This window comes from Centrocercus urophasianus, unplaced genomic scaffold, assembly GCF_019232065.1.
Source record: "Centrocercus urophasianus isolate 14NV4802_14NV808 unplaced genomic scaffold, USGS_Curo_1.0 seq_26, whole genome shotgun sequence".
NCBI lineage: Eukaryota > Metazoa > Chordata > Aves > Galliformes > Phasianidae > Centrocercus > Centrocercus urophasianus.
Genome location: NW_024884822.1, coordinates 6,405,129 through 6,423,847, shown reverse-complemented (window position 1 = coordinate 6,423,847; position 18,719 = coordinate 6,405,129). Strand labels below are relative to the sequence as shown.

Below are 18,719 nucleotides of genomic sequence, written 5' to 3'. Positions count from 1 at the left end.
TGGTGCCCCGCACTACAGGCGCCAGTTCTCGTCGGGGCACAGCGACAGCGGCAACGCAGGGTCGAGGGACGCCAGGAGAGAGCGAGCACGGAGAGCCCCGGGAACGGCGAGGCGAAGCACGGAGCTCCGCATGCGGCTCCGGAGCCGTCGGCACCCGGCGGGGCGGGGCAGCATCCCTGCGGGCGCGGCTCAAGGCGGGGCCGTGCCGGTGCTGCCCCGCGCCGAGGGAGGGGCGTTGCGGGATCGCCGGCACCGCGCCGCCACTCGCCAGTCCGCTCCTCCCGGGGCGGCCGCCGCTGCTCGCGGTGCGGACCATGGACCGGCTGAGCGGTGAGGGCACGGCGCGGGCGGCGGCACCGGGCGCCGCGGGGGAAAGGGCCGGGGGTCGATGCGCGTCGTCACCTGAGGCTGGGACGCGGGCTGGCGTTGGTCGGGCGGGCGAAAGGGCAGCGCCTTGCGGGAGGCTGTGCGGGGGATGAGCGCTCGGTGCGCTCGTCGGGGAGGAGGAGGTCCCGGGATTGAGGAGAGGGAGTTTCCGCGCCGCGGCAGTGGCACCGAGCGCACGGGGCTGTCGGGTTGGAGCCGGACCTGCCCCGATGCGGTGACTGCGCTGCGGGGAAGGAGCGGCGTGGTGCTGCCCGTCAGTGCCGAGCGCTGCCCCGGGGCTGTGAGGCAGCAGGTGGAGGCGTGGGGAAGCACGCACGGGTCCCGGCCTTGGTTGGTGCCGCAGCAGTACTAATGATGCCGGGGATGTGGCTCTGCAAGGCAAAGCCTCTGTGTGTGCTGCTCGGGGTCAGCGCCGGAGAGACCCGAGGGTCAGGAGTTCCCCCTCCCGATGGAAAAGGATGGGGTGGTGTTTCCTCAGTAGAAATGTGATGTGAGGAGTTCGAATCTGGGGATGCAGCACGCAGTGTTGTTGCTCAGTACATTGCATGGCATCACAGGAGAGGACAGGAACAGGGACAGCCACCCCTTGCAATTCACCCAGCCCACCTGCCCTGCAGTGCTGGCTCTGAAGGAGGCTGCTGCTGCAGGAGGAGTGTTGTTATCAAATACACGTGGTGCCAGGGCCCAGAGCACCTCATTGATGGGCAAAGGAGAAAGCTGTGCAGGCTGCTGGGAGGATGTCCCTCCTGTGATGGATGTCTACCCCCACATGATGAGCACTGAGGGCTCCCCACATCGTGGGGAGGTGATGGCATGCTGCTGAGCCCATACTGGCTTAGTAGAGATGAGCCCAGACATGGCACAGGATGTGCATGGAGAGGTCCTTGTCCATGACTCCTGCATGGATGCCCACTGCCCCAATGCCTGCCATGCCCCGCTTTGCAAAGGTTTCCCCACTGAGGCAGAGCTGTGCTGCTTCTTTTACCCCCTCATAGGTGCCTTCTATGGTAGTGGTGGAAGTGCCTGCTGCTTAACTTTCTGTGTGTGTAATGAATGGCTGTTGGCACTCGGATTGCTTTTTGCTAATGTAAACCTTCTCCAGACTGTTCTGCTCATCACCAGAGCCACTGGATCCCTCTGAGGCTGTAGCTGTGCAGGGAGGGCATGGAGTTTTGGTGGATGAGGGGCCTCTGACTCAGTCTCCAGCCTCTCCATACTCTCTAGCAGCTACTCAATGCTGTGCCAATGGAGAGCTATGGATGTGCCTGTGATTTGGGGATGCTCCACGCCATGAGCCTTGCTCCAGCTGGGCTGTGCTTGCTTCTCCTCATTAATAACTCTTCTCTGACCTTTTGTGCCACAAGAATTTCAATCTTGCACCATATCTGTGGTCTAAATCCAGTGAAGCCAGCAGAGATGTGTCAGGGATAAACTTGGCTCCAGCTCACCCACAAGAATGGGGAGGCATTGGGCTAGGAGGGAGGGAGCCAGGCTCATTCCTGACCTGCTGCCTGAGCCCCACATGCAGCCTGGTGAAGGGGCGAGGAGCTCTGAGGCCAGCTGTTAGCACCAGGCAAGTGCCGAGCTCTCCCCCGCATTGCAGCCATTCCTTCCGCTGGAAGCTGAGCTGCCTGGCGGCGGGGTCCTGTTTATAGCCCAGGGAATGGGGATGAGCTGTCCCTGGGCTGCCCCAGTGCAGGCAGGCAGTGGGTCATTGCCCCATGCAGCGGTGGGGCTGCTGGGCAGGGTGGGAAGCAGTGGGCTCATGCTGTGTTAGCACCTTCCAGGCAGTGAACCCAGGGATTCCTATCGCATGGGACTGCCTGGAAACCTGCCTCTTTCCAACCCTTGCTCTTGACCTGGAAGTGCTGTTTTCCGGTGGAAATGTGCTGAGCTGCATGCTGACGTGCCCCGTGCTACACAGCATACAGCAAAATGCTGCCTGCAGGAGGGCCGGCACTCCTCATCCCATCCCAGGAAAGCTTTGTATGAGGTTTTGAAGTTGTCTCATCCTGAACAGTTGGAGGGCTTTGTAGAGGAGAACAGGGAGTGAAAGCTGGGCTCGGCCCAGTGTTTGCCTGTTGTTCTGTGGCCAAGTTGCTTGCTGGGACACAAGATAAGGGTTTTGCAAAGTGGAGGCTTGAAGTGGTTTCTGACATCCCAGACTCACGTCCTAATCCTTTAACTCTTCCCTACACCAGTCCAGTCTGGCACAGCTAAAGGAACGAGTATTTCCTCCTGTGTGGAAGGAATCTTTTTCCCATGTAAATTAATGGCAAAACTGCCACTTCTACATAACCTGTATGGAATATCCCTCTCCCAGGGTAGGAAGCTTGGTCAGAAAATCCCTGAGGAGCTCTGCATTGTCCCTGCTTCACACAGCAGCCTTGGCATGAATAGTGCTGGGCCCTGCCACCCGCAGCCCGGACACTGCCATGGCCAACAACACCCAGCTGTCATCACCCCCGGCTGCCAAAAGCAGTGGCATCATTCAGTGAGCTCCAGCCCCTCTGTGCTAACGATCTGCAGCCTCTGTGGCAGGGAAGGATGAACATCTCTGATTTGGTGGGCCCACCCTATGGAACCTGCCTCGGGTTCTTCAGCCTCTTCGATTTTTGCTTCTGATAACACCTCTCATCAAAGGAGGGCTTTTGGCAGGCAGGGAAAACACTGGCATTTCGTAACAGTTTGGAATGAGCGCAGATCTTTGCTGGGAGGAGTTTCTATGTTCAAAATCTTTTTTTTCTTTTCTTTTTTTTTTTTTGAAGTGGGTTTTGCCTGCATGTGATCCTGGAAGCGATAGGAGCAAGGTCTGGGCGCCCCTGTGTGCTCTGATTGCTGGCAATTAGCAGGAGAGCTCCAGGGAGGTGTGTGAGGAGCAGCCTGAGCAGTGGCTGTGGTTTTCTCCCGGGTGCTTTTGAACGTTTGACCCTGCAGACTCGCCGATGGCAGAGCAGTCCATTTGTGTCTCACTGTCTGGCAGGTTCAGCCTCCATGTGACATAGTGCCAGTGTCATCTTATGCTTTTGGAAACTGAGGTTGTACAGGGCAGAGCCAGAAGTAGATGTGTAGGAACAGGTTTGATAGCTGGCTTTTGTACGCCGAAGCTAAAAGCAGGTAGGGTGAACCAGTCCCGGCATCAATGGAGACATCAGCACTTTCTGGGCGGTCACACCGTCCTGTGTGCTTGGACTTGGCTTTCCCACCATGCTGCACTGGCTGTCCCGGCTCCACTCCTGCCCTGAAGGGGTTAAGTGGGTAGGAAATGCTGCAGGCTGGTGGCCTTGCTGCTGCACCTGATGCTCGCCAATGGAAGGAAACGGAAGGGCTGTTCTCAGCTGAGCAAACACGCTTATCCTGCCCTTGAGGATGCTACGGCAGCACGGCTCCAGCCCCCAAAGTGCAGAGACCTTATGGGTTCCCCCACGGTGTCCATCCCACAGGGCTGGGCAGGGCTGGTTCTGTGGTGCTGACTTCATAGCAATTTTGCCCCTATGGGATTTTTCTACCCCTGCTGGTTTTCACTCCTTCCACCACCTCCAGAAGGAGGTGTCCCCATCATGCAGCATGGCTGGATACATTCAGAGAGGCAGAGCTAGCTCTGGCTGATTCCCCATCCATCCTGCAGCTCCTGTGTCCCCCCACCCTGCCCACTTCTAGGGGAGAGTCCTGTGTCCTCTTGTACACAATGGCACCATGGCACTTTTCCTTTAAGAAGCACATCTGCTGTATGGAGCTTTGGGGAAGGGTGATGCCTAGGACACAGAAAGCTTCCATCCATCTGTAGGGCTGGGATGCCCATTCAGGAGGTGCCTGCTGTGTCCCCTGCATGCAGGGTGTGCACCAGGCAGTGCCTCAGCCACCCTGTGCTGCTCTGTCCCACTGCTGGGGCCACTCCTGGTGTGGGGGCACGGCAGCATCCTGCTGCTGCTGCAGGGCTGGTTTTGAAGAGGCCAATGCCAAAATTTTACTTGGAAATAGCAGAGTTTATTCTGGGTTCTGGCTAATCCTAACATCTCTCCTCAGCCTGAAGCTTGTTTTTATACATTGCTCAGCAGGTCTTGCCCCTGCCCAACTATTCCTTTAAAAGGGCATCTCAAACCTCTCTTTTCCTTTCATTACTTAAACACGTTCTCAGCCAGCAGCTCTTATCAACCCAGCCCCACTCCCTGCTCCCAAACTCCCTGCAGAGCATCACACCGATTGCTGAAATGTCACCCCCTGAGTGCAGCCCTGTGTGCTCACAGAGCTGTGTCCTTGGCACTGGGCTGTGCCTGAGCTCAGGGAATTCTCACCCAGAGGCTTCGCCGTGTCCCTGTACCTTTGTTTGCTTACCTTCTTGCTTCACTCAGCAGTAAAAGAAGGTGATACACAAAACTCTGGGGTCAGGGCAGATGCAGCCTCATCATTTCAGAAGGGAAAAGTTTGCTTTGGGTGAGCTAAAACAAACCTCCACAGTCTTCTCCAGGAGATGGAGAAATGTCAGTGCAGAGGGGGCAGCCCCTGGTAGCATCCCTAGCACGGGGCACCAAAGGGCTCCTTATCTGCTTCGGTCACAGGAGGTGGTTGGGGGTGATTCAATCATTCCCCTGTTAATTATTACCTCTGCAGCTCACGCTGATGGAGCCGTTCTGCTGTGGTTCAAGCGCTCTGGTGATCACATAGCAGGCAGGGCATGGGCCTGGGGGGGCTGAGAGAGGGGGCTCAGGCAGAGCGTGTTTGGAGCATGATCTGAGCTCCCCTTGGGCCGGGCTCACGGCTCAGCTGCTGGCTTCTGGGGTCACTGAGAGCAGGGCTGCCAGATAAGGCTTTCAGCAGAGCTATTTATATCAGGGAGAGAGCTGCTGCTGGCACATAGCTGGACCAGGCACAGGGCCCTTCTCTCAAGCCATGCTGAAAACAGCAGTAGCAAACGTGTGCCGGTGGTCAGCACAGCCCTGAGTGCCTGGGGTGCACGTTTCAAAGGGTAAAGCATTCTCTGTCTGCTTTGTCTCCCTGGTGTTTCTCCCTTGGTCCCAGTGCTGGAGCAGGGCAGAGGGCAGTGAGCTGTGGGCTCCTTGCTGTAAGATGAGAATGCAGTGGTCGCTCTGTCGGTGGGAACCTCCTGTCCCCTTGAGCAGGCATGTTGCACGTTCAGCTCCCAGCTCCCAGCCTTTCAAGGCTATCAGCCGAGGATACTAAATACTGCAGAGTTGTGTTGATGAACTCCCCAGAAGATCTGTGCCCCTGCCTTGCCCGATGCCTGGCCACACAGAGTGCTGCAGGTCCTGCAGGTCCCTGCTGCCTGCAGAGCAACAGGCACTCAGGAGGTGTGAGCCAACTGTGCTCAGTGCTGGGGGTGCTGCAACCCCTGAGCTGGGGTGCCCTAAGGTGGGGGTTAATGGCTGTGGGGGTGGTTGGAGAGGGGGTTTGGGGGCACAAAGGAGGAGCCCGAAGCACTGAGGCTCTGGCTGCTAGTGCTGGAAGTGGAGACACTGCCCCCACCCACCCCTCTCAAGGGGCCCTTGTTCACAAGGAGGAGATGATTCATGGACATCAAGCGGCCCCTGAGCAAATCTTCCACTGTTATGGGATGTTTCCAGAGCATGAATGTGATAATTAATGGCTTGCTTTTCTCTTAAACCCTCTGTGCTGCAGCATGCCAAGTTGCTGGGTACGCACTCAGGCAGGAGGGGATTTTCCAGGCTCTCCTTGCTGGCAGCCCAGTGCAGCTCACCCTGTGCCCGCCGGGGGCTGAGATGCTGCAGGGCCTCAGGCAGTATGGATGTGGAGGAACAATGGTGGGAACGCCTGCCTGCTGCCCTGTGGGAATGCGGGAAACAGTCCTGTGGGAATGGGAACGACCCCCCAGCACTGGGCTGGGAGGCTTCAGCCTTCCTTCCCTCAGAGCTGCTCTGAGTGCTCAGTGCCGCTGCCCTCAGGTGCTGCAGTGGCCCCCTGCCCTCCTGCACCCCACCCTGTTTCTGGCATCCCAGGAGCTATAAACATCTGTTTACTGCCAGTGGCGACTCCAAGCAGGGCTCCTCCACAGGCAGAGCATCCTGGGGCCCTGCCCACGCCAACAGGAAGGATTTATTTTTGCTTGGTTTTTATTTTAGCTACAAACAATGGCCGTCACTCCCAGCATCCGATTTCCCCCGGCCCCCCTCGCCCCCAGCCTCCACCTGGTGTGGGAGGAAGCGGGGCCTGGAGGGGACAACGGAGCCACGGGCTGAATCTCGGCAGTGATATTGCAGTGCTGCTCCCTGGAACTGTTCCCCCTCCTCGGGGCTCCTTTGGGCTGTGGCTGCCAACCAGCTCTGCTTTGCAGCCACACGTGTGTGGTCTTATCTCTGCCTCTGTGACAGACAGTCCATGTACACGGAAACTGCTGCGTTAGCTTGGCCGGAGACTCTTCTTCCCCTTCCTTCTTCTCTTCTTCCTCCTCCACTTCCCTGCAGGTTGCTGAAGCAAGAGCTGCTGCTTGCTCCTGTGACTGAGCAGAGGCTGAGGAGAGGGGACATGCTTTGCAGCTGCGCCCAGAGCCTTATCTCCAATCCAGAGGACACGGTTTCCCAAGAGGAATGTGTTCACAGGGTCTAAGAATAGAGCTGGCCTGGGCACGAGGTGGAGAGTGGTGTGGGGTGCTGCTGTGGAGAGAGGCACCCTGCTTGATGCTGTTTGTGGGGTGTACTGGGATGCAGAGCAAGCACTGCCTGCTGACCTGAGCAGCAGCAGCAGCATCCTGGTGGTGTTGTGAGCATCATTCTTGTTGCTGGTGTCCAGACCTCCTGTCCCAGGAGTGCTGACCTGTGTCTTATCCAGCCCAGCTTAGCTCATGCTAAAGCCATCTGCCTCCATAGCTCCCAGCCCTCTCAGGCACAGGGACCTCTGACATCTTCCCATCCCTGCTGCAGTAGACGTGGAGAACAGCACATCTCCTTTACAAGGCTCCGTATCCTAGGATGCCTGCACCCAGCACAGAGAACTGGTCTCATGGTGTTTGGGCTGCAGGAGAAACTCCAGCAGCACCCAGCAGATGGGACCCTGTGTTTGCACTGCTGCTTGGCAGCAGGGAACATGGGCTGGGCTCTCTGCGGCCGGTGCCCTACTCGCCCAAGGGTGGGCTGTGTGCTGGCACCAGATACCAAGCCCCTCTGTGCCATCCGTGCAGTGACCCGTGGGCATTCTCCCCTGGCTTCCTGCAGCCAGCTCATTAACCTCCTGTGGGCTGGGAGCTGAACAAGTTCAGGAAATTAATTTCTTCTCTCCCTCCGCTCCCCCAGGCGCAGGCTCGGCTCTGTGCACCCGCTGTAGATCAAGGCCCCTTTGAGCGGCTCACCCCCCCACCCCCCCCTCGGCTCCAGGGGCAGCTGTAACAAGGGAGATGCAGGGGACAGCTCAGCTGGGGAGGAACAAAGGAGCCTTCAGTGCTCTGCTTTGAGTGCTCGTTGGCCAAGGCGCTGCCTGCTCTGTGGCCCTTTGGCCCTCAGTTGGTCTGGTGCCCTGACATGGCTCTGAGAGCTGTGATGGGAGATGTCCTGGGGGATGTACCGTGGGCTGCAGTGTGCTGTGAGAAGGTGGCACAGAGCATGGTCCTTATCTGCTGAGCTGGGGCAGGGAGTGGGTAAGTGTCTCCCCAGGCGCTGGCGGGACGTCTTGCTTCTCTCCTCAGCTGCTTCCTCACTAGCCCAGCGCCCTGCCAAGCCTTGCAGCTGGATCCTGGCTGGCCAGAGCAGGATGTCTCACCTGGCAGTATGTTTCCACCGTTTCCATTCTGCATGCATCCTGGGAAAGTCTGCCCCTCTCCCCTGCATCAGTGGAAAGGAAGAGCAGTGGGAGCTGAGCACCCACCCACCTATGTGCTGTGTGATGTTTTTCCAGCTCCAAAGCTTAAGCAGCAGCCCTGGTCCCACTGTGCTGCCCTCTCCTTCTCCATGGGCTGGGAGATGCTGCCCATTCACTGGTGCTCACCGCCCTCCTTGGGGGTGGTGTGGAAGACGGGCACTGGCAGAGTCATGCTGAAGGGCTGTGCTGGTGTTTGGCTTGGCGCTGGGGAGGAGGAGGAAGCAGAAGGTCTGTGGAGATAGAAGACCATCAGCAGAGGCAGCAGGATGTGAGCTGCATCCTGCCTGCGTCCTGGGGAGCGGTGCTTTGGAGCTGGGCATGCTGTCCTCTTGCCTGGGGGGATTGCCTTGGCTGGGCACTGATCAGCATCAGCTGGCTCACGTTGGGCTCCCCTTTGGCTGAGGGATGTTTTGCTCGCCCTGGGAAACATCCCTTCACCGCTGCCTGGCTCTGCACTGCCCTGCAGCCATGAGGCAGACAGTCCTTCCTCTGAGCACCACTGCTGTGTCCCTGCAGAGAAGTGATGGTCCAGCAGTGCACCCAGTGGCTGTGTGCTCTGTCCATGAGGCATGCACTGTGCTTTCCAAACATCCCATCACTCAGCACGTCCCAGCTGCCACTGCGGTCCCCTCTGGCCTCTCCTCTGTCCCTGCAGACCCACAGCCAGCTGTGGGGCCACCCCAGCTGTGCTCTGATGATGTTCAGTTGCTGCCAAGATCTCACTCACACTTGCATTGAAAGAAACAGTTGGTTTTTTTTTTCCCCTCACTGTCGATAGCCTCCAGAGCCGCAGGTTTGTTGGCATTCTGAGCTGGGCCGTCTAGGTGCTGGATGCTACAGGTGCTACCCACATAACACAGGAGCTGGGCTTTGTCTCCAGCTCTGTTTTGCTCAGCAGAAATCAGGAGAGCAGCCTGAGAGCTGCACGCTGGAGCAGCTGAGGAGCCCATCCCCGCTCTATTCTGGGGCTCTGGTTACCAGCGGGGCTCTGTTTCAGACCATGGGCTGAGCAGGGCTGGAGGTGCTCTGCAGGCAGCATGGGCACAGTGAGGGGTGCTCAGAGCCCTGTAGTACATCGGGGGCTGAGCAGAGCTGCTGCCCAGCACTGTGCCTGCAGCAGGGGTGCTGCGTGGCAATGCCTTCCCTTCCCTCCTCACCAGCGTGCCAAATACTGCCTGAAGGGATTAATTTTTTCTGTAAGCCTGCTCTGAAATTCAAGCACACGGAGTTGTGTTACACATGGGTGCAGCCTTGCAGCAGCACACAGCAGGTGTGCATCAGGTTTCCCATCCCAGAGAGCGAGCACCAGCAGCCGTGCTACACTGTAGGTGGGACAGAGGTGTAGTGTTATCTGCATGGAAATATTCACGTGCTGAGCCCTTTGATAGCAGTCCAGCAGGCTTGCAGAGCTCAAGTTTCCACCCACAGGCTGCATCCCAGCGCCTGTGTGCGGGTGTGTGCAGAAGGAGCACGTGTGCACTTGGCAAACAGCCGCGAGCCCAACCCAACATCTCAGCCCCACGGGGGTCTTCCATGTGTCGCAGCCCTTTCTGCCTTCTCTGAATCTTTCTGCACATTTATTTCAGCACCTCTGGTGTTGTCCCTGTGCTTTTCATGCCTGGCTGTGATGTGGGGGAGAATGTCCTCAAGGCAAAGGTTGATTCAGTTCCTGAGCTTGTCACAATTTTGAGCCAAAAGTTGAATCAAAATGTGCAAGATTGGCTTGGAAAATACCTCATGCGTCCCATGTGCCATTGTTGTCCCATCCTCTTCTGCTGAGCCTCTGTTCTGTGTGCCCTTCCCTACACGCAGAGGGGCTGTGGGTGAAGCCCAGCATCCTGACATTGCTACGTTCATGGGCTTTTCTCTGCTTCCCCCAGTGCTGGACCAGCTCCTGCCAGAGCTCAGCATCCTGCTCAAGCTGCTGGACCATGAGTACCTGAGTGCCACAGCCCAGGAAAAGAAGGTGGCTGTGTCCTCCATCCTGCAGAAGCTGCAGCCACCCACAGGTCAGTGTTCCACTGCCATGGCACCCAGTGGCTGTCCTACTGGTACCGTGTCTCCAGCCTGCTCTGTGGCCATGAGTTGGCATATCTAGGGGGCAAGAGGTGCTGGTGCCTGGCCATGCTGCCCAGCTCCAGGCTGAGCTTCTCTCCTCACTCCCAGGGAAGGACACAGACTTCATGTATGTGAACACGGCCTCCCTGAGCAATGGCACCAGCTTTGTGGAGTCTCTCTTCGAGGAGTTTGGTACGTGGGACCATCTCAGGATGGTGCTGGGGTCTCACTATCAGGTGCTGAGCTGGGCTCCCAGCTGGCTATGGGGGCTCTCAGGGGGGCAGGAGGGAGGCTGAAGCTGTGTCCTTGTGCCCGGGGAGGGCATTGTCATCCTGGGCTCCTGTTCCTGCTGCCCCATAGCCATGCCCATGGGTGCTTGGCCTGGAGCTCCCTGGGGACATGGATGCCCAACTCTAGGGTCCTGCTACTCCCTTACCCTCTTCGCTTCCTCCCAATCCAGACTGTGACCTGCGGGATCTCCGGGACATGCAGGAGGATGATGGGGATACTGGTGACAGCATCGGTGTGGAGCTCGCGAGGAGCCAGCCAGCTAAGAGCGTATGTCCCAATACTCTAAACTCTGCACCAGCACAGGGAGGTGGGACCTGCTCCCACCTCTCACACCAGAGTCCCTGCTGGCCCCTCGGGGATGCATGGCCTCTCATTCGCTGATGTTTCTGCCACAGGTTCCTGCAGACCCCCCTCCGCCTCTACCCACCACCCCCCCACCTGAGGATTACTATGAGGAAGCGCTGCCCCTGGGCCCGGGCAAGGCCCCCGAGTACATCACCTCCCGCAGTGAGTCCTGCTCCTGGCCGCATCCCACCTGCCCCACAGCCAAACAGGCAGAGCCAGACCCTCCTGGTGAAGGAAGCCACCCGCACTGCACTGCGCCCACTTATTTCCCGTCCCGTCCCACCATGCTGCTTTGCACCAGGCTGTTTGCTCCTTGGTGGGGAGGGAGCAGTGAGCAGAGGTGACAGCCTTGGTGCCTGTGTGCGCTTGCAGCAGGTGGACATTGCTCTGCCTGACTGCAGGCTTACCCACAGCCCTGGCCATCCTCTGCTTCCCCTGCAGACAGCTCCAGCCCCCCCAACTCTATCATGGATGGCTACTATGAGGACGCAGACAGCAACTACCCCGTCACCAGGATGAACGGGGAGCAGAAGAACTCTTGTAGGTACCTGGGTGCCCTCACCAGGCAGGGAAGAGCTTCAAGGAAGTGGGCGTGAAACATGGGCTCAAGCAAAACTGAGTTGCTACGTGCTGAAGGTGCAATGCGGCTGTGCCTGGCTGCAGCGCAGGCAGGAGGGGAGGCATCAAGCTTTCCTGAGCTGCTCCTCTCTGCTGCACCAGGAGCCTTTAAAAGTGTGAGACTTGCAAAGAAACAAGCCAGCCCTGGGGCTTGGACAGGAATGCCTGGGACTGGGTTTTGGCCTGCAAGCATCATGAGTAATGTGGAGCGGAAATGGGGGACATAGGAGTAGTGGGGTCAAAGCAGCAATTGCTTTCAGAGCAGGATGTGGAGCCGCTCCATCTGAGTGGGGTGACTTGCCTACTCCCTTCCAGACAACGACTCAGATGCCATGAGCAGTTCCTATGAATCTTATGATGAAGAGGAGGAGGAGGGGAAAGGTCAGCAGCTGACACACCAGTGGCCATCAGAAGAAGCCTCCATGAACCTGGTGAAGGACTGTAGGATTTGTGCTTTCCTGTTGCGCAAGAAGCGCTTCGGGCAGTGGGCCAAGCAGCTCACCATCATACGGGATGGCAAACTGCTGGTGAGCCCGGTGCTGGTGGGGCACCAGGGGTGGGAAGACACCTGCAGGTGGGCTAGGGGGAGGTCAGCAAACCCTGCTCCAAGACTGCGACCAACCAACAGCACATGCAGGGGTTGCTACTTCTTCCTTTGCATGCAAACAAAGGGCTTCTTGCTTTTGGGGTCCCTTGGCTACCGAAGGAAAGGGAGAGGGCATCCTGCAGCCCTGGTATTGTTGAGTCTCTGTATAGCAGAGACACAGCCACCTCCATCTGTGCCGTTGGCTGCAGGGTTGCTCATCCCTACCCACCATCCTGGGCATGGATGCATCCAGCAGCATCAGCTGAGCCCTGCTTCACTTTGCTTCTCCCAGTGCTACAAAAGCTCCAAGGACCGGCAGCCACATGTGGAAGTGCCACTGAGCACCTGCAATGTCATCTATGTCCCCAAGGATGGGCGACGCAAGAAGCATGAGCTGCGCTTCTCACTGTCTGGCGCTGAGGCACTGGTGCTGGCTGTGCAGAGCAAGGAGCAGGCTGAAGAATGGCTGAAGGTAGACTGCTGCCTCCCCCTTGCTCACAGCCTCCTCTGGCTGCCCTGGGGAAGAAGAAAGGGAAGGGGGTTTTCCTCTGGCTCTTATCAGCCATGGGGACGACTGGCTAGCTGCTTCCCAAGCTCTGGGCGGCTCCTGTGCCGATAGCCTGAGCCCCTCACCAGGGAGTGGAATAGGGATGTTTGCTCACCCCCTCCTCTTCCTCGTGGCCCTTTCCTGTCTTTGTTCTGGGCGTGGGAGGCAGAGAAGGGGCCATCTCTGCTGCGAGCCCTGGGCTGAGAAAGGGGCTGTGCTGCCTCTCCTGCAGGAACTGTGACATGGGAGACAGCGGGGTGTGTAGTGCTGGCAATGTGATTGTGCAGATCCCAGATCCCTCATGTCCAACCCTCTGACCATGCATCTCAACAGCAGTTGTTATTTGGAAGGGGCCTCAGGCAAGCAGGATTTGTGTCCCAAGCAGGGCTCATGGTGGGCAGTAGAGCTGGGTGCTGCAGAGACCACAGCGGCCAGCTGGGCTTGGGCTGTGCAATGGGAGCTTGGCAGTGTGGGGACAGTTGCCTTGGTCCCCAGCCCATTGTGAGGGGCTACTCAGAGGCCTTTCTCTGCAGGTGATAAAGGAAGCAAGCACTGCAGGAACGAGTGGGATGGAAGTCCCCATGTCCCCAGTGATGCCCTGCAAGATGGATCTGGATAAGGTGATATTTTCTGGCTGTGGCTGAGAGGACAGGAACCGGCCCACGTGCCATGTGGGGCTGGTGACCTTCCATCCTCACAGCAGGTCTGCAGGGCCAATGGGCTCCCAGCGCAGAGTGCATGTCCCAGCCTTGTGCTGGAGGGACAAAAGCCCATGCGTGGTCATCGCTTGGGGCTGGGCAGAGGGATGCTGCTGAACCATTGCATGCTCCACTGTTCTCCACAGAGGCTGTCACAGGAGAAGCACACCTCTGACTCAGACAGTGTGGCGACGGGTGAGACCTGCTCCCCCATGGCGCGCAGAGAGCTCTGCGAGAATGGTATGGTGAGATGGGATGTCATCCTGGCCCACTGAGCAGGGACACTGCGATGGGTGATGGGGGCTATCGGAGCTGTTCTCTTCCAGGGAAAGTCAAGAAGAGCGGCTTGGCTGACCTGAAGGGCTCGATGAGCCGGGCAGCAGGGAAGAAGATCACCAGGATCATCAGCTTCTCCAAGAAGAAGCCTTCCCCTGAGGATACGCAGACCTCCTCCACTGAGGAGGATATCCCATGCTGCGGTTCGTGGGGCTAGGGGCAGAAGGGTCCTGAGCTCCCTTATGAGGGGCTGTGGGAGCTCCCATTGAGCTGATGGAGAATTAGGGCACTCCTTGGGGATCCAAAATGGTGCTGAGACTCTTCTGTTCCCAGGCTACCTGAGCGTCCTGGTCAACCAGTGCTGGAAGGAGCGTTGGTGCCGCCTCAAGGCCAACACCCTCTACTTCCACAAGGACCGCACCGACCTGCGCACCCACGTCAATGCCATCAACCTCCGGGGCTGTGAGGTGGTCCCAGGACTGGGTCCCAAACACCCCTTTGCATTCCGTATCCTGCGCAATGGGCAGGAGGTGGCCGCTCTAGAGGTGAGCAGGGCACACCACCTCCCTGGGCACGTTCCTGGGAGGATTGTCATGCTGGGGGAGCACCTTGGAATCATAGGGAGACCTCCAAGATCACCTAGTCCAATTGTCAATCCGTCATTGCCATGCCTACTAAATGGCCAGCACGTCCACTAAAACATCATTCTTTGGATGGAGCCCAGTCTGGAGATGCTCAGCCCCATTCGAGTGCTACCAACGTTCCTCTGTCCCAAGTTCACCTTTACTTGCTGTTCTGGCTTTTATTAGGAGAAAATCAACCCTTTCAGAAGCCAGCACATGGTGCCTCGCTTTCCCCTCCTGTACACGCTGATGAAGCCCAGGGTGCCTTTATGGTGCAGGGATGTGCAGTGAGGAGGCCAAAAGGGCTGAAACAGGCAGCTTGCTGTGGGCTTGGGAATGCACGTGCTTTCTCTTTGATTCTCCTAAATCTTGCACACGTGCTTTGCATAGAGAGTCCTTCCCTGCAGTGAGGCTTTGTGTTTTGGGGTAGGAGTGAGGGTCACTTGAAGCCAGGCATGCTCCGCAGCCCCTTCTCTCTCCACAGGCAAGCTGCTCAGAAGACCTGGGCCGCTGGTTGGGCCTTCTCTTGGTGGAGACGGGCTCCCAGACCACACCGGAGGCCTTGCACTATGACTACGTGGATGTGGAGACGATTGCTAACATTGTGACAGCCGTGAGGCACTCCTACCTGTAAGACTTTCCTCCTGCTGTGCTAAACCACAATGGGGTAGGATGGTGAGCCTCATCCTGGGCTCCTGGGCAGGGGCATGGGCTGTGATTGGGTTTTCTCAAGATCCCAGGAGATAGAAGGGACATCCCAGAGGCTGGCATTTCTTAAAGCAAGGCATCTTCCCTTGGGCAGGACTGAAATTAGAAGGTGCTTTTTGAGAAGTTGTGGATGCCCCATTCAAGGCCAGGTTGGATGTGGCCTTGGGCATTCTGATCTAGTGCCTGATTTAGTAGTCGGCAACCCTACTCGTGGCTGGCGACCTTACTTGTGGCAGAGGAGTTGGAATGAGATTATTTCTGAGGTCCTTTCCAACCCAAGACATTTTATGATTCTACGACTGTATGATTCTTTAGTAATGCTGATGAAGAACCTAAGGGATATGTGTGCTTGGCTAGGGCAGCGTGAGCACTCAAAAGCTATGTCCCTGCCCAGAGCTGGGAGATCAAAGTGCCCATTGTGGGGCTGGCAGGAATGTCCTGGAAAGGAGGCCGATGGCACAACCATCCCTCATCCCACAGGTGGGCCAGCAGCTCCCAGGACAGCCGGCCCGACTCCTCCCGCGTGGTGTATGATGATGTCCCCTACGAGAAGGTTCAGGTGAGTGTGACTCAGGGCCTCACCATGTCCCACCACTGGAGGAGGTGTTCTGGGGAGCCTTGGTGGGTTGTGGCAATCCTACAGGTGTTTCAGCATGCTCTCCTGTCCCCACCACAGGCAGACGAGGAGTCGGGACGGCCAGCAGGAGCCCAGGTGAAGCGCCATGCCTCCTCCTGCAGCGAGAAGTCGCGGCGAATTGACCCGCAGGTCAAAGTGAAGAGACATGCATCGAGTGAGTGGGGGTCTGCAGTGGGACCCTCAGGATGGGGGAAGCCTGCGGCCTCTGTGTAGAGGCTGATCCCACCAAGGCATCTTGGGTTGAGCTGTGCCAGCCCAGTGGGACCATGAGAGGTGTCCTTGCAGCTTGGATTGGGCTCAGGTGGGGCTTGCTTAGGCTGGAGCCATTGTGATGGGCTCTCCTTGTGCATGCAGATGCCAACCAGTACAGGTATGGGAAGAACCGGGCTGAGGAGGATGCCAGGCGGTTTCTGACAGAGAAGGATAAGCTGGAGAAGGAAAAAGCAGCAATTCGCAGTGAGCTGGTGCTGCTGCGGAAAGAGAGGAGGGAGCTGCGGGAAGCCATGAAAGGCAGCTCAGGTAGGTTGCATACTGTGGCTGAGGATGCTCGAAGGCACCCGGGTATGGTGGGAAGGACCGGGATGCAATGCAGGGCTGGCAGCGTGGCCGTGGCACTTGTGCCTATAGTCAGGCTTGGCTGCAGCACACAGCTGGGCCAGCAGCCCCATCTAGTGTCACTACCCAAGAGGATTGATGGCTGCCCAGCCCAGCAGCCTCAACCACTGAACGGAGCACTTGTGTGATCAGGAGTGAAGCTGCAGGACCTGGAGCAGCGTGTGGCTTTGCTGGAGGAGCAATGCCGGCAGAAGGAGGAGCGCCGCGTCGACCTGGAGCTCCAGCTGAGTGAAGTGAAGGAGCAGCTGAAGCAGTCGTTGGCAGGAGGGCCGGCCCTGGGACTGGCTGTGACCAGCAAGGCTGAGAATGGGGTACGCACCCTTTCTTCCTTGCTCCTCTGGCACCTGCAAAGGGGTTTGGGGTGGGGGCAAGCAGCACGTGGGGATGAGGGGGCACCCCTGATATTTGTCACTTTGTGGTTAGAGGTGGGAAGCAAAGCACTGACCTCAGCTTTGACTTCATGACAGTTTGTGCTTTCTTGGCACTTTCTGCTCCCTAAGATTTGTAAATCCTTATTCTCTTTTCCGCAGGAAGCTACAAACAAGCCAAATGGGAGCCCTCCTGAGCACTTGGTTCCCGTTAACAGTGCAGCTGAACTGAGAAAGAGAAGCCCCTCCATCCTTCCTGCCAACAAGGGCAATGTGCTGAGGAAGGCCAAGGTCCTGCTTCACTCCTCCTCTCCTCCCTGGCCCCCAAAGAAATCTCAGTTTTTCATCCTGTCCCCATATTTGACCAAGAATTTGGGGGATTGTGGATGATCCTTACTCCAAACACAAGAGATGCTGCCTGGGTTGCATGTGGGCTGTCCCCTTCAGTGGCAGAGGCTACTGACATGAGCCTAGCCTGCAGGAGATTTGAAGGTCCCAGGGCTGGGTGGGCAGTAGTGAAAGTATCACCTCTTCAGTGCCCAGGGCAGCACTCACCAGCCTTTGGAGATGCTGGGGTGGTGCAAAGCCCCCGGGAGGGAAGGAGGCCCTCAAAGGGCTTGGTGCTCATTTCTTCAGCCTCTGATGTCTCCTCATACCCCTCTTTTTCTCCTTTTCTCTTGAAGGAATGGGAAAAGAAGCAGACTTAAACCAGGCAGTGGGAACACCTGCCAGGCCCCACTGGACACTGTGGCCTACTGAGGAGCTACAAGGCCCCTTTCCCAGGCGTGGGGAGAAGTGTCGCCTCCCTTGCCCCTGTGCTACAGTGCCTGCCACATGGGCAATACTATGAACTGTGGGGAAAGGGGCGGGAGGGGATTTACACAGAGCGAGGTGCTGGAGCAGGCTGCCCAGAGAAGCTGAGGATGCCCCATCTCTGGAGGCACTCAGGGCCAGGTGGGATGGGATCCTGGGCATCCTGATCTAGTGGTTGGCAACCCTGCCCATGGCAGGGGGGTTGAAACAAGATATCTTTAAGGTCCCCTCCAACCTAATCCATTCTATGATGAGGAGGCAGATGGGGAAGAGGATTCCTTTGGCAATCAGGGTCACATACTACTGGGGAACCTGTCTCTGGGGGTCCTCCTGCATGGCCAGGAGCTTGGCACAAGGCATGTACCTGTGTGACACGGACAGCGTGTGGGACTGATGCAGCCATCGGATGCTCTGCTTCATCGAGATCCATGTTCTACCCCAGGGATACCAGAGGCCTGGCTAATGTTTTCCAAAGTGACTGGATTCTTTGGGGATTCCTTGGCTGCCTGGACACTGGGGTTTATGAGCTCAGGACCTGATCCCTTGGACATGCCCATAATTCACCCTTCTCACTGCTCTCAGCTCCATGGGGTCTCATCTCAGGGTTCTTTGTGCCTCTGGCTCACTGTGTGTCAGCTGCATGTCCTCACTGAGTGCCTCCTCCTTGTCCTTCAGGCACACTTGCATCCTTTGGGAACAAAGCTCAAGCATCAGCAAATTAACAGCAGGCATCTTCTGACCTTACTGAGCAGCACACTAGGCTGTAAGAGCTAAGGCTGGAGGCAGCCTGACTCCCCAACCCCGTGCTGCTTTCAGGGGAGCAGAAGGGCCTGGGACACAGTTTGCCAAAGCACGTCGTCAATGTGGAGCAAGGGGAAGTTTGAAAATAAAAAAATAAAAAGTGCTTTCAAGTGAGAGGACTGGAACAGAAAGGAGGAATGGGGGAAGGTAATTCAGCACAGGTAGAAACAGGGAGAGGAACGAAAAGGGAAGGCCCAGGCCGGTGTGCCAGGGACAACGGAGCACCCACGGCCGCTTTGTGCTCACTGCCGACAGTTATCCTCTGCAGCTTGGTGCCCTTTTAACTCGGTCAGCAGCTCGTAATAAAACCACTGGCACTGGCAAAGCCCTCCCCTGGCTGCAGGGAGCGGACTGGTGTCGTTCCTCTTGCTTGCAACGGAAGGCCAGCGTGGCCTGAGGCCCCGCACACAGCGGCTGCGGGAGCAGCGGGACGGATCCTCGCGCAGCGCACCGCGGGCTCAGGACTGCGGGATCGGAGCCGCCAGTTTCCTCCCGCTCGCCGAGGCGCAGCACCCGCGCTC

The 18,719-nt window shown here is 57.8% G+C and overlaps 1 protein-coding gene across 2 annotated transcripts; it reads left to right on the top strand.

Moving 5' to 3' along the window:
• Positions 1 to 271: 271 nt before the first annotated feature.
• AFAP1L1 (actin filament associated protein 1 like 1) lies at positions 272 to 17,550 on the top strand. 2 transcript variants are annotated; one of them, XM_042826563.1, is made up of 19 exons: positions 272 to 330; positions 10,095 to 10,223; positions 10,381 to 10,464; positions 10,733 to 10,830; positions 10,959 to 11,070; positions 11,350 to 11,448; positions 11,842 to 12,053; positions 12,405 to 12,584; positions 13,193 to 13,279; positions 13,504 to 13,597; positions 13,684 to 13,836; positions 13,967 to 14,178; positions 14,741 to 14,886; positions 15,445 to 15,523; positions 15,641 to 15,755; positions 15,956 to 16,120; positions 16,349 to 16,527; positions 16,747 to 16,875; positions 17,268 to 17,550. In XM_042826563.1, exons 1-19 carry the CDS (start codon positions 315 to 317, stop codon positions 17,289 to 17,291), a joined length of 2,313 nt encoding a protein of 770 aa, XP_042682497.1. In that variant the 5' UTR covers positions 272 to 314; the 3' UTR covers positions 17,292 to 17,550. The 2 variants fall into 2 exon arrangements, with proteins under 2 accessions (XP_042682497.1, XP_042682498.1); XM_042826564.1 differs by lacking the exon at positions 11,350 to 11,448.
• Positions 17,551 to 18,719: the final 1,169 nt, after the last annotated feature.